The 25,768-nt window shown below is 42.4% G+C and overlaps 1 protein-coding gene across 6 annotated transcripts in view; it reads right to left on the bottom strand.

The window, feature by feature from the left end:
* Positions 1–25,768, bottom strand: part of SMOC1 (SPARC related modular calcium binding 1) — a 139,750-nt gene that overhangs the window by 85,081 nt on the left and 28,901 nt on the right. For all 6 annotated transcript variants that reach the window (XM_069784234.1, XM_069784235.1, XM_069784237.1 and 3 more), the window contains exons 2-3: positions 10,278–10,449; positions 2,042–2,154 (exon numbers count right to left, since the gene is read on the bottom strand). In XM_069784234.1, the coding sequence (XP_069640335.1) occupies positions 2,042–2,154; positions 10,278–10,449 (285 nt within the window). The remainder of the gene's footprint in view (positions 1–2,041; positions 2,155–10,277; positions 10,450–25,768) is intronic.

Genomic DNA, 25,768 nt, shown 5'->3' with positions numbered 1-25,768 from the left:
TAATTCCAGCTACAAAGGGATCAGAGGCTTCCTTCATCATGCCAGGTAAAACAAGAACATTTTGGTGTTCACAGATAGGACTGAACAGAGGAAGAATGTGAAATATTGCTTGGCTGCCAGCTGAAAACACACAATTTTTGTAAGCAGTTTCATGTTGCCCCTCCACTGGCAACCCACACTGGCCAGGGAATGTGCAGGAAGGAGGCCCAGCAACTGCTCTGCCATCCAGACACCAGCACCAACCTTCCAAATAAACCTGTCTGGAACAAAGCTTTATCAACTGCACTCTCAGTCCAGCTTATTAAGATAAAATTTTCACCTGCACCCCATACTTTACTCTCCAAGAGGTTGATGGACAGGTGACAGAAACATTGTCAAGTCAGCTTTCTTTCCCCCTTTTTTCTTGAACTATAAACTTTAACATGGAACACTTAGTTGGCCCACTGTGCTAGGTTTTATAAGTATTCCCCTCCAGTGCCAACATAACCTGAGTAGCTCTACACAAAATCAGATTTCAACAACTGAGAGTGTAGTTAGATTGCAAGAAACTACAGCTGCCACCTCTCTTACCTCCACCTTCCCAAGATGGTCCACACTGTACACAAATACGATGCTGCTCCAAAGAAGTATGCAAAGTTGGCAGGATGGATAAGACTTTTCCCACTTCACCATTAAAAAACAAAAACAAAACAAAAACACTCCCACACACCAGATAATGGGAGGGTAAGGCTTGGGGGGGGGGGGGGGGGGGGGGGGGGGTATAAAAATTTTTGGTGGGTTATCACAAAAAAAAAATCTTTCCTCTCCTCTTCCCCCAGGCATCACAAAGTGTTTGAACCAACCCCAAAGCTTTTTGTCTTTCTCATCTTTTTGAAGCCAATATTGATTATATTTTGGAAATTTTTTTACCTTCAAAAGACTTTGCAAACAATAACTAATGAATTCTAAAATTTCTCTGAAGCACAAGATCTCTAGAGCACTGCTAGGTATAGGGAAGCCAAGACAAAAAAAGGTGTGTGATTTACCTAAGTTCACAAAGTAGAGGTCATCAGGGTTGCAGGATTTTGGCTTTTGAGATGCATGTCAAACTGAGCAGACAGCATACCCCTCCTACCTGTTAGGGAACTGCACATGAGCCATTTTTAAGTCAGTTCAGTTAGCACTGGGACACTACTCAGCATGCTAGTGGTAACAGAACCAAGTATCACTCTTCATTTCTACCCTGCCTTGGCAAACTACTCTTCCTCTCAAAATCTCCTTCATGAGGGCTTTCTCTTTGCCATAACTACTTCAACTTCTCTGGAATTCGGTAGGACCTCCCCCAGTCCAGCTATTTCTGCAGGATGCTCAGTGACCAGGACTGACTATTCATTTTTGGCAGATATTAAAGGCCAACAAACCATGAGCCTTCTCTGCTACCCCTGCCTGAGACAATTGCTTCTCAAGACAAGCAGCGTTATGAAGCAGTCTAGAATCCCAGCACATCACTTCGTTCAGCAAGTGAACAGTGAAGAATCAAAAACCCAGACAAAGCAGTCTCATCACCTTTCTACCAGACCCCCAAACCACAACAGGGCATAGAACAGGAAGAAGGAGTCTGTCACTAACAAGTACCCTACAGAGGGAAGAGGCTCAACAGACCACTCTCTTTTGCTGGGATAAATGAAGCACAGGTAACAGCAGAAGCATCTTGGTCCACCCTGTTTTGTGTGAGCCATACCTCTCTTTGCAGCTCATCTTCAGGGAAAAATTGGCCTCCCCTGCAACTTGTTTTTGTTTCTGTGCTGTACTGGAGGTTGATGCCATTTGTTTTTGTGCTACATTGGAGATGGCTGCCATTACATATGCATGTGTCTTAAGGTATAGTGTCTGAATCAAAGCTTCCAGTTGGTTAAACAAGTCCCCAGCTTTTAACACTTTCACGTGAGTAACTGAGTCAGAGTGTGCACCCATGCTGCTACCATCACTTGGCTCATATCTTAACAGTGAATCTCCTGCAGCCACTGGGAGCCTGGCTGAAGGAAGCCAATAGAAATTTTACCTGTGTAAATGATCCATCCTCATTGCATTCTGGGATGAAGACTGCTTCCTGGGGCTTCTTTGCCTGTTCCAGTGCTTGAGCTCTCTCTAATCGACACTTGCTTTGGCCAGCATCTACAAAGAGACAGGCAAAACCCACTTAAGACTGCAAACACCATTTGGCCTCTTCAAAAGCTACCAGATGTACCATGCAGCTGCAGGGGGGGAAAAAAAACCCAAACAAACAAATATAAGGCATCAAGGACCATTACTTGCACACTAACAAGGCAGCTATGGAGTTAGCACTCACGATCCCTGTCGTGGTTTAACCCCAGCCAGCAACTAAGCACCACGCAGCCGCTCACTCACTCCCCCTGCACCCAGTGGGATGGGGGAGAAAATCGGTAAAAGAAGTAAAACTCGTGGGTTGAGATAAGAACAGTTTAATAGAACAGAAAAGAAAAAAACTAATAATGATAATGGTGACACTAATAATACTAAAAGAATTGGAATATACAAATGATGCACAAAGCAATTGCTCACCACCCGCCAATTGACACCCAGCTAGTCCCCAAGAGGCAATCCCCCCCAGCCCCACTCCCCCCAGTTTATATACTGGGCATGACATCACACGGTATGGAATACCCCTTTGGCCAGTTTGGGTCAGCTGCCCTGGCTGAGTCCCCTCCCAACTTGTTGTGCCCCTACAGCCTTCTTGCTGGCTGGGCATGAGAAGCTGAAAAATCCTTGACTTTAGACTAAACACTACTTAGCAACAGCTGAAAACATCAGTGTTATTAACATTCTTCTCATACTGAACTCAAAACATAGCACTATACCAGCTACTAGGAAGACAATTAACTTTATCCCAGCTGAAACCAGGACAATCCCAAAGACAAGTATGAACCTGGACAATCAAACTATGAGCCAGTTAATGAAGAGCTGCCTAATTTCCTAGGCAATAGTTTTTATGTCATCCAAGGGCTCTGGAAGCTTCTTCCAACAGGTGCTGGAGCACAATGTCCATGCAGTGAAAGGCCCAACTGAAGGGAGTTGTGTTTGTGTTAAAATTAATAGCCTGAAACTGGATGGCAGAGCATAAGCCCAGTAATTCAGGCCCAGAAGTGAGTAACGTGGAAGAAGGGATGACCCCAGCAAAGCTTCTTCTCTGAGCAACATTCACAGTAAGATGCTAAAATAACCAGCCACCCATCTGAACTTCCACCTTTGTGTGGTTCAGATAAGGTAGATATGCCATTGCCTGTACTTTCCTGAAATCCAGCTTCTACCTCTAGTCCAGCGCTTACAGCCAGGTGTGCATTATACTTTCTCGTATCAGTTACTCACTTTGCTGCCAAGAAAAAACACGGCTCTGCAAGCAGAGCTTGAAAGGGTTAAGATCTCAGCTCTGCACTTACTTCAGATGATGGCAGCATGTAGCATGACCTTAACCCCTTCCAGGTCCAGCTCACTGTTACAAAGCATAGACCCAGATAAGTCTAACACTGATGACTGATGAGTCAAAGAGGAGAGTTCTGCCCTGCAGAGATACAGATTGACTCAGTGTTTACATTTAAAAACATGATGTCTAACAATACTCCTGTTCAGTCTAGAAAGAGAAGAAAAACAGTAAACATCTGTTTCCATGGGACTGTGACACAGGTACTAGCACCTTCTTTGTTTTCCCATGAATCCACTGACTGAAAGATTTTCAGTGCAGAAATTGCAAAATCTGGTCTTCGGAATCTTTCAGCAGCACCACAGAGAGTGATCAAGGTTAAATCCCCATCCTACCAGGCACAGAAATCACATTGGTTAACAAAAAAATTCCACTAGATCCCTGAAGATCCCATATTCTGCTTCTCAGATCACATGAACTTCAACAGAATCATCAACACCAGCACTGAATTAGAAAGCCAGTCTGAGTTCTCAGATCAACTGAATTCACATTGCAGGGCAATAGAAACAATTTCCATCCAAGCATATCTAGATGCAGAAACCAATGACAACGCTGTAAATAGTTTTGATAAAGACAAAGACCAAGCAGTACAAGACAAATACTTTATTTACACAACTGATGACTCAAGAGACTAAGTTTCTGGTTTGTCAACACAGTTTGATTTTAAACATACCACATTACTCCCCAAGAAGGATTTCACAAGTCTTCTGAGATTATGGAAATCAAACCCTTCTCTTTGGAAAAAGTAATTATCCATACCAATAGCGTTCAGCACAGATACCTGTAGCTTAGGCACTGGGTTACAAAGCAAGAGTGCCTGTATCAACTCTGCCACTGACCCACTGAGTGACTACGAGTCTGTCACCTCACCTCACTCTGACCTTGTGTCCCTTCTGAGCCTATGTCATTCTCATCTTTAGACTGTAATTTGTGGGGTGTTTGCATAATGGCCTTGAGCATGTGGAGCTTTGATCTCAGGTGGACCGATTATGAGCTTGTATAAAGAGCAAGATTGTTACAGAATGAAAAGACTTTCTTGAATAAAATTTACATTGAATTTAGAGAAGCAGTATTTGTTTTTCTAATTAGCCGTGGCATAACCTCCAAGCTGGAATATCCTTCTTTCCCCCTGCTTGCCAAAGTGATTAGATGATCAGACCTTGTTTGCACACCTCCACTGGAGAACGGTCCTGCCAGCAGTACTGACCCTTCCAACACATGCTCGTTCTTTCAGCTGAAAAGGAAGCCCTGGCAATACTGTTAACTGGAACACCTAACCATCACGTGCAGATCTCCTGTTCAAGCTTAAGAGTCTAATCTTGCTTGGCATGACACGGGACATTATTACAAAACCAGATGGTGTGGCTGCACCTTCTGTTTTATAGCTAGCTGTCTGACTAAAAACACCTTCAAAGTTCTGCTTCGCAGGAGGCAACTAAGTAGCAAAAAAATCAGCATAGATTATGCAGATCTGCAAGTATAAGGAAAGAAAGGAAAAAAGAGCACTACGAATTTCTCACATGACTAACAATCAAACCACAGATTCACAAATGAAAGTGTTTTCTAGTCTCTCCATCTGAGGATACAGGACTGCAGACAGGCATATCTGGTTCCTCTCCTGAACATAAAACAGAAGTGTAAAGCGTTTCCACATAGCATCTACTTTAATGCTGGTGCACTCACAACTACATGACTGAAACTGGATGCTTCACCATGTAGCTGGTAGGAACAAAGATTTTGTGGTATCCCGTGTAGTACAAATACATCAGGAGGCCAGGCAGAAGGGATCTTTGCCCAATTTGTCTAACGAGCAGACAAACGTGCACACGATCAAGCCCTTACTATAAAGGAGAAGATAATAGAAACATGTTACTGCTAAGGCGTGACTATGTCCCTCCTGGCAATTTTAACTGGCCTTTATAGATTGAACTCCCTACCACCACCCAGTAGACCACATTGTGTAGCACATCACCACTACACCACAGCACTTAAGAGCTCATCACTGTTGCAGCATCCTCTTTTACAATTCAACCCTTGGCTCAAGTGATGTCTCTCCGCAAATTGCTGCTGAAGTGCAAGAAGACAGACGATTACTTCTCCCATCCTCCCTCATTGATTTCCAAAGGTCATGCCAGTCCTTTTACAGCCTTGACTTGGAACAACTACCTATATACCAGACTGGCTGAAGAGGTGTGTCCATACCGTTATCTTTTTTGTCTGTCATTTCACAGTTCAGTTCCAGTAAAAACAGTGCCTTTAATATCAACATTTACCAGTTTGTTTTTAAAAGGACTGTCAATCCTTCTCTTCCTCACTCCACAGGCTGGTATTTTTATAATGTTTGCATCAACATGTGATTTCAGTGGGATGACTTCACCTTGTTATTTTTGCTTTGTTAATTAGAAAATGTAAAATATTACATAAGTGCCAAGTGTTAAAAAGTAGCTGCCAAATAGCTTACCCCAAATAAGATGCATTACAGATTTTACTAAAGCATTTTACTGATGTTATGATGTAGATTCATATACCCTATTCTGCATTTTGATTGTTTACCTGAGTGTTTCAGCACTTTTTCTTCCCTCTTAAAAATGTTCTCTGGAGTATCAAACACCAAGCTTATAAAACAGAATGGCATTAATGCATTCCAGTTTCACAGTTCAGACAGACTAAATAGGACTTTCTCCCTTCCCTTACATAAGGAGAAAAAACAAACCAGGATGACTTTTTTAAAAGCAGAGCTGTTTAATAATTTGACTTTAAATATCTTCAAACTTAGGACAGATTTACTGCAGCTCAGAAAGCTGCCTTTTAAAGAAAATTCATTCTCAAGTTGGTAGATGGCAACTAGGAGATAGTAAACTACAAGTGATGTTTTTTACATCTGTGGCCTAATCTGCAGAATGCAGGTGCACATAATTTTGGATTTTGCAATGAAGTTGGCTAGTTACCACAGCTGATCTTATCCATGAACAGTTTATTCAAATGAGACCACCATGTCCCTCATAATATACACAGTGCACTCCTGAACAGGCCCCAAGAATTCCAGCATCCTCTCTTCAACAGGCAGAGGCAGTTTTGACACCACACATCATGGTATAAAGACCCAAGCTATCCTAATGATGCAAAGTAAAACATCTCCAGGCAGCCACATAACACTAGCAGCAAATCTATATGATGCAACCACAAAAATCTACCTATTTAATTTTAATTCTACTTAGTTTCTTTCAAAAGCTCAAAGGGTAAAAATTGATCCAAGCAGCTTTTGAACTATTTCTAGTTCCATTAGGTAACTGTCTCACATACAGGCCAGGACCCCACCAGGCACAAAGCAGTCCAGCTACACTGAAGTCAGCAGATTCATACCCATTTACTCCAGCCAATGATCTGTGTCTTTGCATAAAACAGGCAAAAATGGAATCCGAGCAAACTACAAAAACATGCCCATCTGTCCCACAGGGTATCAATCATTCTCCACTCTCCCCATTATCTTCCACTTCATTTCTGACAAGTCCTACACCTGGAATCTTCAACTTCTTTCCTTTCATGCTGACATGCTTCGCTCCTTTTTTGACACCCACATACAACTTCTACTCCAGAGTTCCCTAACTTATTTGGAGCACACTTAAAAACACGCCTAAATTTGCAAAATGATTGAAAGCGTCACTTCAGTTTATATTGACTAATTGCTGCCAACGAGGGACCCGCTTTATTCTCCCTTGTCTAGGAATAAGACAGTTCAAAGACAAAACACATGGATCTAACAGATGGACACACACACACACACAAAAGAGTGATTTCAAAATATCATCTCCTGTCCAACAAGAACAGAAGGTAGAGGAGAAAGATTACCTTCAAACAACCCATCACTAGTCAGAAGGAGACCTTCCTTTCCAGCGCATTAGCCAAAAGCTGTGTTCATCCAGGTGTCCCAGGAGATGGGTTGAAGACCCCTGTTACAATTCCCATCCGTAACTTACAGATAGGTTCATTCTATATAGTGACTTGTGATCTAAGAACAAGCTCTATACCAGCAGACTTTCAAAGCAACCATTATAATTCTAAGGGAAGTTTTTAGAACACTGCCACCCCCCCCTTTTTTTAATTGAATAGGCCAAACAAGTTACTAGAAACCAACCAGTTAACATAGAACTTAAATGTGTTTTAAGCCACAGACATCCAATATACCCTAACAATCACTGCATAATCTTGACAGCTTGCCAAGACTCATTTAACAAGTATTTGTCCTTCATCCCTGCAAAGTTTTGAGGCAGAACTCTTATTTGACAACAGATCTTAAGATGCCTGCTGACAAAAGATCCAGGTAGGAGTGCTTGGCTGTGTATTTTACACACAGCTACGCCATCTGGAACTGTTCTCTGGAATCTCATCAATGAGGCTCCATTTGTCATGGATGCCGTAGTTTGATCATTTTAAGCTACTCCTGACTTTTAACCCTTTGTGATGTGTGAGTGAGGGTTCGGAGGGAGTTCAGATAATTTAGCGCTGAAGGAATTTCATTGAAAAGCACGTGAGGAAGCTAGCAAGGAGCGAGAGTTGAGTAAGAGTTATAGTTCCCAAAGGGCTGGCAAGATTTCGTCTTTAAAGGTCCTTAGCTTCTTGAGAGAGAGCAGAGAGCTAAGCTGAATCGAAAAGGTTCTGTTCTCACTATGGAAATGATTCTGCTTGCCTTGGCACAAGCACAGTTCAAGTTATCAGCATATGAAATTGGAAACCTATAGTAATCTGGGGTGCAGAACTATGCCTTGCTGTCCACAATATACTTCCTCTTTTCCTTACTTTAGTTACCTGTTTCCCCCCCTCAGAGAAGGAAGCACAAGTTAAAATTGCATGTGACTGGGCTCGATGGCCCATGGGATCCCTTCCAGTTCTATGGGAGTTCCCCTGTAGAGCATCTCTGTCATGCAGAAGGAATGAAGGCTGTTCAGGGTAAACCTGGTGCCCTACTGCAGCAATAGAAAATGCTCGAACACTGCTGGTGATACCTTCCTTTGTGCAAGTACAAGATACAGACCTAGCCAACTGCCTGCAGTTAGGCACACCTGCCTTGCAACTGTTTGTATTTGCCAAGAACAGCGATCTTTATGCACAACTAGAGGTCATATTCCTAATGCAACTAGAAAAACAAAATACCTTTCAATAGCAGCACACAAAAATTACCAGCAAGGTTAAATTTGAATGTAATAGTTAAAAGACTATTCCTACTTCCTAGGGATTCATGGGAGTGTTAGTGGGTTAAAAGCAAGACTTGCAGTTGTCAAACACTCCCGGGTTATTAGGTACTGTATAGTACACAGGGTAAGAGGAAAATGGAAAGGAGAACGTGAGTGGTTTCAGCTAAACATTTCAGTTGTGTCTGAGAGAGCAGAAAGAAAAGTATACTTTACCTGTGCTTAAGACAAAAACGTCTTTAGTTACTTCTTTGGAACCCTTTGTAATCACGATATAAAGTAGGCTGTGTAGTTTGGCATTCAGCATTTTCTCCACTTCCAGAAACAGATACTTTTGTATATGGATGTGCCACATTTCAGATCCCGTGTTTTAAGTGACTGAACAGTGCCAGTTTATATGCCAGTATCAGCTGTGGAGTTGCTTATCTAAGCCACTCTGCTCAAGTGATGAAAGCAAAAGCAGGACTCCCACTCTACTGCTGCTTGTTGTGATACTCAAAAATGCATCACTTGCAAGAACAGTCCAACGGCTTCTTGGGCCCTGGGAAAAAAAGCTTCTGGGATTCCAGTACTCAGAAAGCAGCACGATTCAAAGGTCTTTTTCTATGCTATGGGAGAGAAGCTGCCATAAAGCAACCCAGCAGTGGGGGGGGGAAATCATACAAGTAAGTTTTTTTTCCAATGAGAAACTGTTTAAGAGAGAGCAATATTTGAGGTCGTGCTCATAATTCACTTAAACTATAAAGCTTGTCAATATTTTGAAAAGGGATTTCCATTTTAGAACAAGTAATTCTGACAAAGATACATTTTTATAATAGTAAAAAAAGCCTTCATAAACAAAAGCCAGGCTTAAACGAATGCTTATTTATCCTTCCACAGGGATTTTAATGAGTTTCTCCTGTCACTTTAACCAATTGCTAAAAACATCTGTGCCATCTGCCCTCTGAGTCAATTGTGCTCTCAGAAAATGCACTGAACTTGATTTTTCACTTCACTGCAGAAGCAAACCATTTGTGTGACAAGACACCAGTATTCCTTAAAAAAGTTTCAACTTCATCTTTAGGCTATACTAAAGAAGAGCTGAATTGAGAGGGAAACAATATTCTCATTTTTAAGTAGATGTGTAACAGCAAACAGGCAAAAAAGAGGCCATGTAAAGCCTTGCATGCATTCTGTCTTCTTAATTAGCTCAGCACAGAAAGGCTGTGTATGTCTGAAAATGGACTGGACATCTAATGTGCAATTCTTCCTCACTCCACATTCCTATCACTCAAAGGTATCTCAGTACCTCACCAGCACAGGTAGCAAGGAAGATCTCTTTTCAGGATTTGACTTTGCATTTCCATGGGGCCAGCTCCTTCTGCTCTGCAGACACATATTTTGGCCCTTTTTCAGTGATGTCTCTGGCTCCTTTGCCTTCTTTCGTTGATAATTTTGTCGGTTCTTACTCCCGCCACCTAAACCCAGACTCAGATACCCTTGCTCACAAATGCACAATTTGAATCAGATTACTCACAGAGCACAGTACAAAATTCAAGGGTCTACGAATCCAGTTTCTTAGGAGGTAGGACTCCCATTCCCCCCCTCAAAGGCATTTGAAAACCACCTACCTTTGCACCGGCCACGATGTGTCACGCTCAGACTTGACTCCCGGCATTTGGCTCTCTGGTAGTCGCACATTGACTCGTATGTTCTGCCATCAGAGGCACAGAGGGGTTTGGACTGGGACCTGGAGCAATGCAGGTTACACTGAGGGTCTCTGTCACGGTCGCTTATTAAAAACTGAAGGAAGTGAAAAAAAAAGGAGGGAAGGAGAAAAAAAAAAAATATTGGTTTTGTTTGGTTTCCCAAAACAAAGCCCAGTGTATTTTGTTGTTTTTATGACAATAGCAATATGGTCTATAATGCAGTTTAAGCTGCCTACCAAAGCTGACTTTGCCTGAAGGGAACTTAAAATGAAACACATACATCTTTAAAAAAAAAAATTAAGGGTCTTTGCCATTCCATTTTCTTTAATAGAACGGAAACATTACTCACTCCACCTCACCTCTGAAAACATAAGATGTGCAAAGCCAAACACAACCCACGCGGGAAGGGCAATACTGAGTCACAACAGCCCAGCTTGCCCAGCACCCTACCACAAACAGTATCTGGTACTAGACAGTTTTAGTCAGAGGCAAAGACATTTATCACCAAGGACCGAGGAACCCAAATAACCTATCAAGATTGGCCTTGGTAGTTGAACTATGGATGTGGCCAGCTTTATATCACCAGTTATTTGTTTTTTAAAGCATTACTTATGTCATCCGTGGATACCACCTGCAACAGCATACCTGCACACTCCCAAAGCCACATATTGTTCCTTCCCAATGACATCCTGCCCAGCTGGCAACTGCATTCCATGCATCCCACAATCTAATTGCACGCTATGTGAAAAGGTATTTCCTTTCAGAAGTTTGAATTTGTCATCTTTCTGAATACCTCTTCTTCCCAAGCATTCAGTTCGGATGCAGCCTGTTTTATATAAACATGGCACTCCTTGTCAGTCTCTCAACGTGAGCAACCCCAGTCTCTCAATTCCTCTCCCAGAAGACCTCCTCCGTACCACGATCAGCTGCTGTTTCCCTTCTCTGAAGACAGCCTGGCTTCTGCCTTATCTTTTGGAGATGGGGAAACCCACAGTGCGCATGAACGAGTCCCTGTTTTCTGTCTGCCTGTTCCCTGCAAATCCCAACATCTGGCAGTAGTTTACTGTTGTACCCTCAGCTGTATTCTAAGCTGCCTATAGAGACACCGAGGTGTCTTTCCCAAATTCATACTGCCCTCCTGCACATGCCGACTGCCAGTCCTCTTCACATAACCATTGGCATAGAGTTTCGGCAGGACGTGATAGTAGCAGCCCTTTTCACTTCTCATGCTACCCTGCTTACCGGTTAGTCAGTCAGACCTTTAACTATTACCCAAACCCAACTACCCGCTCACAGGAAGATTTCAGGGGACTCTTGAAACAAGACCCACGAGGATCAAGCAAAGAAAAGGGAAGTTAAAGCTGCCTTGCACTTCCCCTTCCCAAGCTCCCACCTCACAAGCCTGGGGGGACCAGAGTTGCTCTCTAATACACCAATATCCCAGCTCGCTGTCAAAGCAGTTATGAGCTCAGCAGTTCAGAGCTGGCTGGCAAGTGGGCACTGACTGACACCCTGCCTGCATGCACAAAGCCACGGCTCTCCAAGTGTGTTGATAGCTGGATGCCTTACAGGGAAGTGTGAGTCATTGCCATAATCACCTTGGTGTTACAGTTGCCTACAAAGCTGTCTGCTCTATGCTTTGAGGTTAAAGCTGTTGAAAAAACATTGCCTGAAGCCTAGTTTGGGTTGGTTTTTAACCACTCCAAGAACACGCATCTCTGAAATTTGTTTTTTGGCATTTAAAAAAAATTCTTCACCCCCTTTCTCTCCCCAATTAAATGAGATGAAAAACAATTGAGAAGTTGCATATTTTCATATAAAAACATATTAGCTCTGTACTGCTGGATCTTTTGAAGACTCATGCATTACTAAAAACCCTATTTAAACATGACAGCTGGGAAAAGTAAGCAAGGTCTGCACTTGTTTTAATTTCAGTGGGGCAAACTTTTTTTAAAAATCTCATCTGTCAGCGACTTGCCAAAATTTGTAACAGCACAGAGTTTTTAAAATGTTTTTGTTCCTTTTCTGCAACACTTTCTATAACCTGGCAACACCTGTTCCAAAGGGGAAATTGGAAAATTTAAACCTGCAGGCAGTTTTAAATGGTTTATAGAGACCTGGACTAGACTATAAAAACACTGTAAAGCTGGACCAGATTTTTGCCCAGTTTTTGTCAGGGATTGGACTATCACAAGTTAGTTTGGAATTGCTCTGGCTACAGCAGTGCCTTTCTGTAGCCTCCGAGGTGCAAAGATCACCAGTGACTGTAAACATACAGCAAAAAGCAGCAGGCTGAAGATGCTGAAGCTTCCTCCCGGTGTGTGATGCAAGAGACCCTGAAAGACTTGCAAGGCTTTTCTTCTGTCTGTATAAACAGACTTTAAAAGCAGAGCTGCCTGATAGCACAGTATGGTGCACATACAGCGATTAAGTATTCAGTTAAACACAGAAGCCATTCTGGTTTAGAAGGAACATATGCATCTGCCGTTTATCACAGTTTTGAGGGCTTGAGCTACTGGCATGAAACTTTTTGCAAATTCCTTGTGTCAGAAGCCAAGTTCCACAGAGGTACACCAAAAAGGCTAGAATACTGGTTCCCAGCTTCAAACCCTATTACGAACTTATCGAAAACTCACCTAAACCTTCTGCAGCCTGTACTTAGTATAGAGGGGCCTTGCGGGCAAGGAACGCCCATTCTTCCAGAAGGGACATCTCTGAAGAACAGAAAGTCCTTCTCAGGGCTGACAAATGAGCTAAACCTAAGGCTATGGAACAGCTTTCCTCCAGTGCCTCCTCGCAGAGGGATGGGGAGGAACAACTCAGCGTTGATTAATTATGAGGGCCTGAGGAAACATGCAGAGCACCCCAATGCAGTCTATGAAGTTCTTGCCTACCCAAATTAAGCCAAGAACCACGTTATAAAAAAAAAAAAAAAAATCAAAGCCTTTTTAGCATTTGTAATTTGGATTACAGTAGGGAGCCCACACAGCATGTTAGGTGCTTTCCAGAAATTGAAGATGCCACACCTGCCTTGCCAAAAAAGTTTATGGTTTACGTAGTTGCACAAGATGGTGCTTGCTTTGTTCAGCTCGATTATAATTGTAAAAGTCTGCATTAATTTCCAGAAGGATCCAGGATCATACCTGTCTGATCAGGGTTCTTCTCATGTGATCAGACTGCACTGCCAGAAAGGCTGGATCTCCTGGAGATATTACTGAAAGGCTTCAAAAACTCCCCTTACAGTAAGACACCTGCTCCACTGTAGCTCAGAGCCCTTGTCATTGCTCAGCAGCTCTGCCAGCTTTCAGATATAAAATGATGGTTCTTTGTCCCATTTTTGGCTGTTAAGCATTCATGCTACAGAAGTGATCATCAACACGGACCATCCAGAGACATTTAACACACTAGCTGGTTTGAGTGTCCATCCCCTCCTGCCCAGCACAGTGTTTTCTTTCTAGCATTTTGCCTGTCCGAGAGCACAACAACTGTTCTCCTTTATAAGCAGCCTCAGCCACCTGAAGAAGAAAAACACTGGATGAATGCCAAAATACGTGTCTGCCCATGGGGAGAGCACTTGAACCTATCATTTTAACAGCTAGGACTACAAGTCGTAAGTTACTCATTCGCAGTTCTTCAGGCCCACTTTGGGCAAGCAGGCACTGCTTTTCCAAGGAGCACAGCCCTGCTCCAGAAGGGTCCCTTGGTCACTGCAGGAGATACTGCTAAGCCAGGCAGAGGGCTGCGAGCAATGTGCACAGGGTGCCCTGACGCCTGGCTACCAACCCTCCCCAGACACGGCCAACGCAATAACTTGAATCTCTGGTCCCTTCAGGGGAAGAGTAGCAAGATAAAGTATTCTGCCTTTAACACCAAATGTCCTATCATGACCCTTGAAGCTCAAATCAAAGCTTGATGTCCTAACAGCTTCAGGACACCCGCACAAACAGGCTTTGCAAACAACAGAATCAACGCTCATAGAGCGGTGCTTGGTGCTGTACACACAGACACGCAATGTGAACAGATCTGGACTCACGGAAAAAGTAACCCTGCAAACACATGCAGCACCAACAGGTTTCCAAGCTTCATCTAGAAAGAAGAGGGAAATAATTATCTTAGCTCTGAGATTCCCAAAGCCTCTTGATATCTGTGCTCCCATTTGTTTTGGAACAGACTACATCCAAAACAAGTAGGACTGGAGATGGTGTCACTGGCTTATCAGTTCTTTTCTCTACTTTTTCCTCCATGAGAGAGAAATATTAAAAGCAGAACTACAAAAAAACCCCCAAACAACAACAACAAAAAAAACCAAAACAAAACAACCCCCCCCACAAAAAAACCCCAACCCAAAACTTCACAGAAAAAAACCCCACAAAAACTAGCAGGAACAACCTATTTTCCAGGGAAATGTTAAAATTCACCAAATTGCAAATGAGATCCCTTGAATGTAGACTCAATACTAAAATAAACATAAGTAACACTAGTATTAGACAACAGCATTTGCATTTTTGTAGCATTTGCTTACATTATGGGAGCCTGCACAGCTCCTACACGAGTCAGTTTGAGTCCCAGCCCTAAAGAGCTTCCAGTTCAATGCAGCTCTCAGAGCATCTTTTTATGTCAAATGTTGTATCTGTACAAGGACATAAACTGCCTCCTTCAGCAAATACATTTACACAGGTGCTTGCAGAAACCACTTCCCAAACTACTTTCTGCTTCTTCAGACTTGAAAAGAAAAAGGAAAGATAAGAGGTCAGAATGAAGTTAACTTTGCCAACAAAGCATATCTGTTCTTTTTCTCCACACCTCAACACCACTGCTGACAAACAACAAACACTGATTAAAGGGTTTTTAATGCCTGTGAAGGAAAGCAGACTCCCTGCAGCTGCACAGCAGCTGGGAACACTTGTGTTATTTAGCAGAGAAAGGTCTGACCCCACAAGTGAAAATGAGCTTGGTGGTCACTCATTCTATTCACCATCTGGGTACATTATAAGCACAAACAACAGCACAGCCCTTTGTGATGGAGGTAACGAGAAATGGCCAAGGCATTGCAGTACCAGAGTAACACGCTTTAGCAAAGCTTCAGGGGAAAGAGGGAGCACGGGACACAAGTGACATGAACGTGAGAAAATGGAAGTCTATTAAGAAACAAATCTACAAGAGTCCACTACAAATCAAACCAGAGGTGCCTCTGCTGTTTAGCAGCTTTGCTTGAGATTAGTACTGCACACTGCTGCCTAACAAAACTGAGGAATAGAGAGATCAAGAAAACAGCACATGCAATGCCTTACTCCTGTTTTGGCAGACTTCAAGTTTGAAGACCCTTAGAATACATCTTTGGAAAAAGTGATCGATCCAGGTATGTTCTCATACGGCACAGATCACCCACCCATTTGTCTAAGCACTCAGACTGGCCTGTCTTAAGTACAAATGAGTGAGTCCTCCCCCAGGAAAACTGTACCATTTTATACACTACAGGAGACTATAAACTTCTGGACATTTTTGTTGCTATTGGAAAGCATCATTTCACATCTCCTAGTTTCATCCTCACAGATTTATGCCTTGGTTTCAGGCTCTGAACTGGTGCAACCACCCATACTGGAGGCAGAGCTGGAGCCAAGTCCCAGACTCTCAGCCCCATGGCAGGTTCCCTACAGGGTGCAAGGACTTCAACCATGGGTTTGGGACTTCAGCCAAGTTTCCTGCCATGGAACCAGAAGCCTAGCAGGCCTCAAAGGTGTCAAAGATCCTGCTCTAAGCCAGAGACTCAAAATGCTTGGCTTCTAGAAATACAAAAAGAAAATTTAAAAGCCTTAGAAACTCTGGCAGAGATGGACTGTCAGGGCTTGCAGTCTTCCATGCGCAGAAAGATATCACCCAGCCAGAACCACCACCACCACAACTCCCAACAGCTGATGAGGGTGTCCAGCCTCTGTCCTGAAAGTGCCCATGCAGCCTCAGAACCTATCTAGTGAAAAAAGGCTTTCGAAGTGAGCATCCTGGGAAGTCTGTCATGTGTTTTGGGGCAGGGGGAGGAAGAGATTGGTTATTTTAACATTCCCTTTTTGGAAATGTTCACAAGTTTGTATTTCACTTGCATCTGGACAACTTTGGTTTAAGAATATGTTTTTAAACCAAAGTTTCTCCAAGTCCTGCATCTTAACAAGTCCCAGTCTTTGTGTGGGTGTTTTCTAGCATCCTACAGTTTTATACTGAGACTTAAGGCTTTCCCAACAAATCTTAGAAGGGCACAGCACTCTTCCCAGACAGGAGGGACTTACGAAAAGGATATTGTAATACTTTTATTACTTGAGTCATCCCACCTGCAAAGTGAAGAGTCTAGCCTAAGTTAAAGCACCACTTATGTTTCAACCCCAGGCCCCCAGCTGTGCAAACAAGAATGGGTTCAAAGCACACAGCCTGTGCTTGAGGATGGTGAAGGCTGGGCAAACATATGGGATCACACCACAAAGCAGGCAAACTCTAGATGTATTTGTACGAGTTGAATTCAAGACAGTTTTCTGCCCTTACAGACTAGAAACCTCATTTTCTACAGTGATTCTCCCTTCCCCCCACCATCCTCTCTCAATCTTTGTTTCACAAAAAAGCCACTACAATGAAGGAGAGTGCTTAAGTACTGTGCTTCATCTGCTAGATGACTTCTAGCTAGGAAATAATACTTCGGCTTTCTTCACAAACTGATCCCCAAATATGATGCAGCAGCTGTGCTCTGCTTTTAGAAGATGAGGTACTAGATCCAAAGAAGTTGCCTAACAGCATATTTGAAAAGCCCACCTACGACAACTGGTTCAGAAGAAACCCTTAGAATGTGACCTCATTCCAGAGAAGCTCTACTAGGTTTTTTGTTGTTGAAGCTCTATTGGGTTTTTTTGTTGTTGTGTTTGTTTTTAACAGAAAAAGAAAAAGCCATTGCAGTCAGGGAGTGAACTTTTAAAATTATATCTCTTCTTTTGCTTTTGAGGTGCAAGCTTATGCAAGTGCTTAACTACAGTTGACTTGTGGGAAGGAAAATGCCAGAGACATCAAGGACAAGAAGTTCATTTCAGATTTTTAAATAATCCCTTGTTCCACAGAATTTTTATCCACATGCCTGTATCACCTTTATAAAAAGTGACTTTGATTTTACAAACTTCATTTGTTTAAGCATCTCATAAGTTGTACCACAGATCAGTATACCAATCAACTGAACAGAGGAGGAAACCAAAACTCTAAAAAACAAAATAGAAATTTCAGCTCAAGTCTCACATTTCGAACACACAACTTCTAAACCTTTCTAGTAAGTTTGGCAATATTAAGGTAGAGACTGATTTAATTCTTTTGAAATAACATTACTTCAGCTTCTGTCAAAGCTTACACTCCTACTCAGATTATTCTTGTAGCCAAGATGACATGTAAGCCTAGAACAAACTTGAGATTAAATTTAATTTGTCAAACACATTGACAAGAGAAGGCATGTTTAACTTGGACTAGTTCTTCTCTCTAGCTTTGCTACTATACATGTTGAACCAGACAGAAAATCCAGATGTTTGCATAGTCAGGCAATGAACTTCTTGTCCCAAAGTAAACAACGGCAAAACTTCCATTGACATAAAAGATGGAATCCTGTCTTTAGTAAATTGTATTGTTTAATGACCTGATCCACTCTTTCTGGTTTAGGGAGTCCTCTGCTTATTCAGCATAACTCAAAAACAAACTCAAAACATCTTTCTTTATAACTTATGCCAAGTTAGTGTCCTTTGAATAACCATATTCCCTACTTTAGTTTGTCACAATGATAGTTGTGGCTGTTCTTCTCCCCTAGCCAATGTAGCAGGGTTACAACTTTGTGCTGTCACTAGAAGGTGAGAAGTCAGCTATTCCATTGTAATGGGATATGTTTTCCACAAAAGAAGCTTTCAGGAAAGCAGAAGGGTTGACGTAAAGTCAGGTGTATACTTTAACAAAGGACAGTATCTCAAGCAAGATTTCCGGGAAGAGTGATCCCTACCCTTACACAAATGCTATCATGTTGAATGCTTTAAACCACTGCATGTGTTCTTCGTGATCCAGAGCAAACCCTTTTGGCCCTCGTTCTCTTGAATCATGGAGGAGACTGAAGTACATGCTTTCTTACCCTCCTACCTGTATAAACCCCTAAAAGTCAGTTCCAGGATTTGCAGAGTTCTGTGCAATCACATAGGAAGTTTAGCCACATCCAGGAAGTGGCTATGAAAGAATACTTTCTTGAGCCTATTTTGCCCCTTGTACTCCCTTTAGTAGGGCTGACTATGCAGTCAGCCTAGGAAACCTTCTTCCCCATTTACAAGAGCTTGGAGTACTGCAGACAGGATGGGCAAGCTGTAGGGCCATCAGTTCCGAGCTCTTGAAGTGTTAGAAGATGGAAGTTTACATAATTAGATCCAGCTGTGTAATCCACAGCAATCTTCTCCTCCACCTATATTTAATTCCTTCCTAATAATTCCACCAGAACCTTTCTGGGGCTTACCACTGCTCAAGAACAACAGTGCAAGACCCTTCCCTTGAATTTGCCTCCAAATTTCTACTAAAGTGAGTTTGCCAACATTACCGTAATACTCTTCACTATGCTGCAATGAACAGCATAACACTTCTTCCCTTTTTCAAAGGGCAGAAGATTAAATCCTTAAGGATCCTTGGGATCAAATAAGCTTCTCACGTGAGTCTTTGCTATATAACGCAGGGACACACATTAACTGCAAGCATGTCTGATTACAATCAAGTTTTCCTGAAACATTCTTAAATGCATAATTTAATGAAGTACAAATTCTCTGTTGAGTTTCCATTCGTAGCCTGGTAGCTATAAAGGGCTTCCCTTTAAATCCAGAGCCCTTAAAATTTGGCTTCATCACCTGACATCAACTCATCCAGACCCCCTTCTCTTAAGCACTTTCTCATGCTGTCTCTCAAGAACTCAAAGTACTTTGCCCTTTCCTTCCACAGTGTTATTGCTGAAAAGCAGGGGCACCTATTTTAAGTGGAGTCTCCAAGTCACTTGATAAGCTTTCTAAACATCCCAAACTGGCAGGAAGATAAAACCCACATTTTCTCCCATCACTCATTCCCCACAGTAAGACAAAACCTTCTGTACATGCCAGAGACCACCCACTGCAAAAAGCGGATATAAAGTCTTACCAAAGACAGCTCTGAAACCCCCTGAACACTGTCTCTTGGGCAAGTACCATCAATTCCCTTTAGCATGCACACAAGGCACATTACATAAGTACACACAGCAAAACAGATACAACTGAGCTTGTATCAAGCCAGATGCTCTTTCCCCACTGATTGTCTACACCACAGTCAGTGTCTCACTTCAGTCACAGCCATATGTATCAGATACCATTATTGTAAATGAGGCAGGTGTATGAAGAGGACTACCATCTCTGGAACTGCTCTACTCTGCTAGGAGATCATCATGTGAGGAGACATGATGATTAAACACAGTTTACAAACACAGTTTGGCAGCCATATCTTCAGAATTGAGCTGCAATGGAAATGTAACTGTACAAAGGCACTCCTTAGACCACAAATGTTTTGTTCTTGTAGGTCTTCCAGGATGGAAAATGCCACCCATTAAAACTCCATAGCTCTACAAGTTTCAGTCCTTCTCAAATCAATTCTTCTAAAATGCTGAAAGAGGCATTCAAATTGAAGCTGGCATCCAGCCTTCATTATGGTTGTTACTGCTGCCAACAGCAGAACCAAGAAGTAGATATTAGAAATAGCTGAGCTCATTAGTTGAAAACCCAGCAAGGGCTGGCTGCCCATCAGTAGAGGTATACTAACTGAATGCCAAATTCCATTGCACAGGAGGGATATTAAAAAAGGAGGTACGGTGAACATTAAAGGGTTCGCTTTTCTTAACTATAATTCTTACCCCTACATGATCCAAAGACAATGATTAACCAAAGATAACTCTCCAGGGAAGATGGCTGCATCAGGGACTTCTCCCCATTTCATTTGACTTTACCTGCACATGTATCATCAACACTAAAGCGTCAAAGCTTCTGAAGCACTGTTACTACCTCTGTCTGGGGACATAACTATCTTGACATGTCTCCTTCTATAGACCTATCTTGGCATCTCCAGACAGATGCTCAGAGTTCGGTTTTGGCCCCATCAGCTATACAGAGTAATAAAGGAGGTTGCCCCTATTTACTCCATTATTCCTCTAAACTGTCAAACACAGAGAAACCGAAGAAAAAAAAAGACATGAATTTCACCTTGTGCATACATAGTATCAAGTTCCCATATTAAATACAGAGTAGCTCACGTTGCCAATAATGTGAAAGCAGCAGCGCTCTCACATTTATGGCTAACATTATTCCAGTGCTCTTAAAAAGAAAGGGTTTTTTCCTAATATCATAGAGATTGTGTTATCCCTGGACTTTTAGCCTATGGATTAAGAGGCAACAATAAAGATACATTCTCATTAGTAGAAGTATTAACTGTTCAGTTAATAGCTATGAGGTACTCTTTGCTCCCCCTACAAAACACTGCAGTAGTGATGTCCACCTAGCAATACATGCAAGTATTTGACATTAAGATTGCGTACGTCTGATCTGCAGACTGGTAGTTTTCAGAGACTCAACTTTATACAAGTCAAATGATAACTTTTAAAAACACCATTTAGACATCTTAACGCTTGCTTTAGCAGGCCAGCTAAGACTCTTCAAAATAGCCCTCTAGTAGGGTGCTTTTGTCATCATAAGGATCCCAGGCTTGGCTTCTTAACATTCACTGCTTCAAGTGCCAGACCTACCTTGGTGGATTCTACAGTGACCCAAACAGACACATTAAGTCTAAGGCAAGGTTTAAATTCAGAACCAAAAAAAATAGTCCTGCTAACCAAGAAAAGAAATACGCCAGCCAGGAATTTAGAGCAAAAGGGAAAGAATCAGGAAAGGATGTACAAAAGAAAACTGAAACTCCTGTCAAAAGTCAGAAAAAATAAACTTTTCCCCCTAACTCCCTAAGGGAGGGACTCATTGTTTCATTACTTTGTTCTGCAGTTCTGTTTGCATTGTACTTTACAGTGTTTACAATAATTCTCATCTTTCTACTTACATTTAAACCAAATGCTTCCCTCAGTTTTGTAGGGGTAACCACCCACAGAGTTTAGCCCTTTGTACGAATTAAGTGCTGGACAATGCTTCCTTGGACTGTCAGGCAGTCAAAGCTTTCTGGGGCAGCACAGGCAGTAGCAGAGAAGCTTTCCCCACTACTAAGGTCTTTCTGGATCACGAAGAACCTGCTGTGCACAGAAGGCTCAGGATATGAACTTCAGTTCTGCTGGTATGAAACGAACTCTTTGCTCCCTGCTCCCACCTCAAAAAAAAGTCACTTAATACGACTATCTAAATATATGATAAAAACCTTTCCATAACAGACAAGACGCATCTACTGGTTGCTTCAGGAGCTGGAAGAGCTACAGAGAGACAGTTCTAAGATAAAATGCCCATGCAAGGCAAGAACGACGGATTCTTGTTAGCTGCACCATGGTTAGGTTTAATGCCAGTACAGACAATATACAGAAAAGCGTTACTGTATACACTGAAGAGTAAATACATTTTCCCATTTCTGCAGACAGGATTCCTTTACAGTAGTTACTTGTGTCTGTCTTGAAAGTTGCAGCAGTAACCTAGCTGCTGATGGCTGAACTTGAAAGGGAAAAAAAAAACCCCAACAACAAAACAGGTCAAGCATCACTACAGCACTGCCATTTACTGCAGAGTCTAACTAGGCAGCACCACTTCAAACAATCAAGTTGTTACTATGCAAGGTTTTCTAGCCTATTCAAGTAGAGTTTTCCAATAGCTTGGGAGTAAGATTTTGCACTTCATCACTACTGCTGAACTACCCAGCAATATTACTGTTACACTAGCATCAAAATCTGTTTCAGCATGAAAATCTGTTTACAGCAGTATTTCAGCAGTATTTTCCATACTGCAGTGACAGATGTGGTTTGTACGATGTTCCCAGCAGAACCCCTCCTGCTGAGGTCTACAAGAAATCATAGAATTATTTAGGTTGGAAAAGACCCTTAAGATCATCAAGTCCAACCATTAACCTAGCACTACCAAGTCCACCACTAAACCATGTCCCTAAGTGCCTCATCTATACGTCTTTTGAATACTTCCAGGGACGGTGACTCCACCACTTCCCTGGGCAGCCTGTTCCAATGCTTGACAACCCTTTCAGTGAAGAAATTTTTCCTAATAGCCAATCTAAACCTCCCCTGGTACAACTTGAGGCCGTTTCTTCTTTTTCTATGACCTGTTATTTGGGAGAAGAGATCAACACCCACCTCGCTACAACCTCCTTTCAGGTAGTTGTAGAGAGCGATAAGGTCTCCCCTCAGCCTCCTTTTCTCCAGGCTGAACAACCCCAGTTCCCTCAGCTGCTCCTCATAGGGCTTGTTCTCTAGACCCTTCACCAGTTTCGTTGCTCTTTGGACATGCTCCAGCATCTCAACGTTTTTGTTGTAGCGAGGGGGGACATCACTAAGCTGTCAGGGTTGCTGCTATGAGGTCTGCAGTTTTTAATAAGTAGAAGGGGAAGCAAGGACAGAGGTGTCTTTAAAAGGAGAAACATTTACAGGTATCTTGACGGTGCCTCAGGTTGTTGATATGAGTTTCCCCAGCAAGATACAAAATTCCTTTCCCATCAAAGCACTTTCCTTCCCGCCCCCACATTACACATACACTTAATCCCCACATCCAAGCAAAAAGACATTAGTGACTGACCTTCACACAGGCTGTTCACTCTCTCAGGTTGACAGCTTTTTCACAACATTTTGTACTATAGAACTGTTTATTTTAGCATGTTTACTTTCAACTTGCAGAAAGGGTGATTCCAGCTACACTGAACTATTTTTCACACTTTTGGTGAGGAGCTGCAGAATACTCATGCTGATTCCTTGTTGCTAGAGGCAGACACGCTTTCCTTATTTTCTGCAGAAATAAGTTTTAGAGCATTTCTAGTTCTACAGTACTTCACCTTAAACACAAGTGAAATTAACCTGCATTGTCACCAAGACCCTTGCAGTTAGTTAAAAGCCATCCAAGCCAGTGGGGTATCTTCATACATGACCCATTCGGTCCAGGACTGACAGCTTTCCATACAAGTAGCCACCTCTAGTCCAAATTGACATAGCACTCTCCAGGTTAACTTTCCTCCAATTGCACTCACTGGCGTTCTGGAGTGCTCAGCTAACTTTATGCTGCAATTTGTATGTGTGACTCTGGTGGAAGCTAAAAAAAAAAATCTCTAACATACATATTGGTCTATTTTTGCTGTCTGCCTCCCTGAAGGGAGCTGGGTATCAGTCTTAATATAAGCAAATATGAGACCTTTGCACAATAAATCTTTGACACAGATAATTGGCAAGATTATTGTAGTCTCTCATCTTCCTTTTCAGGGCATGTTATTGAGAAAGCTGTGGCAAAGCAGCTGTGGCTTTATCTGGATTCCTCAGATTTTCTGGATCCCTTTCTGTCTGGTCTAAGACCTGGCCTCAGTACAAACACATACTCAGGCTCACTGGTCAGACTTCTCACAGTGGACAAAGACCAAACTGACATTTTTAGTTGACAGACTTAAAGCAGGCTGCGATACCAGCTTCCACACACAGTTTTTTGTGACTGCTTCAGACTGTGAAGAGTAAGTAGTACTCTTACCATCACCACATCTGGAAGAGCATAGTGAGCTTCTGCACAGGGTTAAGTTTTCTTTCTTTGTACATTGTATAGCCTAAGAAGCTGCTGGGCCTGATCTCATCTGAAGGAATTTGCTTTTCTGACCCCAATGATTGAGGTTCCTCTTCTCATTGGAGGATATTGCCCACCTTTCCAGCAGCCTGGACTATGGCCTATAAGAAGGTGAGCCCAGGAAGAAGTGGCACCAGTAGGAAGGATCAGAAGAAGCAGAACTTGCTCTATCACTGAATAGCACAACTGAAGGGTAGGCTGCTTAGTGCTCATGTGATACTGTACTGCTTGAGGGGACAGCAGGCAAGCTAGTGCATTGGCAGGGGACAAGGGAGATTAAGTATCAGGAATCACTTCTCTTCATTCACTTGCAGCCACCCATGTAGGAATTACAGCATACATTTCTCTTCATCCAAACAAGACGACACTAGCAAATCACACTCCCTCGCCCTGCTCAAATGTAAGCCTCAGGAGAGCTCCAGTCACTATAGCTGTGAAGTGCTGCAGAGCCCAGTTGAGGTTTGTTTAAAAATAGGTAGATAGCAACAATGAAGACCTAGACTGTGGTGGCTGGCATCCACCCTCCAAAAAAAGCAGCTCAGTGCTATGTAAATATTAGCAAGACTAGTGGCAGCAGCATCCAGAGCAACCAGCTCTCAGCAGGCTTCTGGTTGAGGAGGAACTTGTTCTGGAGCAAAAGACCCTTCTCCTCTCCCCTCCCCTGAGCTCAGCAAGCTCTTCAAGCTGAAAAGTTATCCCAGGCACTAGCTGTCTTAGCAAAATTGAGAAGTCCTAATTTCACCTAAAAAAGAAAAAAAAAATCTTGACATGGTGAATCACGTATCATCCCACTTCTTACAAGCTTTTTGGTCCATACCAGGAGGCAAGAGATAATTGGAGGGGGAATAAAGTTTAAGAAATCCAAGGAAATTCAGTCTTACAAATAGGAAGGGAAGAGTTAGAAAAAACTGATTTTACATTGTTTGATAGAACTCCAGACAGATAGTGAGTCAGTTTAGGCCAACTGTGACCCAAGAGGAAATACCTATTTTGATTGAAGAAATTGGGCTGACAGTCACATTAAAACTTGTTTTGTAGGTGCACGAGAAATGGCTGTGTACCTGGCCTAGCTGTAAGATTTCACAGACCTTTGAAAATTCCAGATGTGGCCACCAGTAAAGATTCCAGCCTAATTCTGTCTGAATCAGCTTGCTTACCCTTGTCAATCCTGATTTTGCCATGACTGTCTGCTCCACACATTTCCCCAGTCAGGTCTCCTTGTAACCAGACACTCCCCATTCTGCACTCTTACTTGCTCACTCTTTGTCTTTGACCCTTTTTAACTCCAATCCTCTTAAGATTCAGAGAGGTCCTACACATTTAATCAGCCCTCTTCCAGTACCTACTTGGAAAATACTGAAACCTTTGAGAAAACATTAAAGCCAAGAAGAGTCATCTCTGCTCCTCCCAGCTGAAGTTTGCCAGCTCTTGCACACAGAAAGACCACTCCTATAATTGACTTTGAAAGACTTTTTTCCTTTAGCAATTATAGTAACATCTTACATATATAAATATTGTTACCAGCTCATGCACCAGGCATCTTCTTAGGTTTATTCACATGCCAGGCTGCTGGTTCATTCCCATCCTTCATCACTGTTCCAGCTCCTC

Source organism: Haliaeetus albicilla, chromosome 5 (assembly GCF_947461875.1).
Source record: "Haliaeetus albicilla chromosome 5, bHalAlb1.1, whole genome shotgun sequence".
Classification (NCBI taxonomy): domain Eukaryota; kingdom Metazoa; phylum Chordata; class Aves; order Accipitriformes; family Accipitridae; genus Haliaeetus; species Haliaeetus albicilla.
The sequence above is the reverse complement of the archived record's forward strand: the minus strand, read 5'-3'. Positions and strand labels throughout refer to the sequence as shown.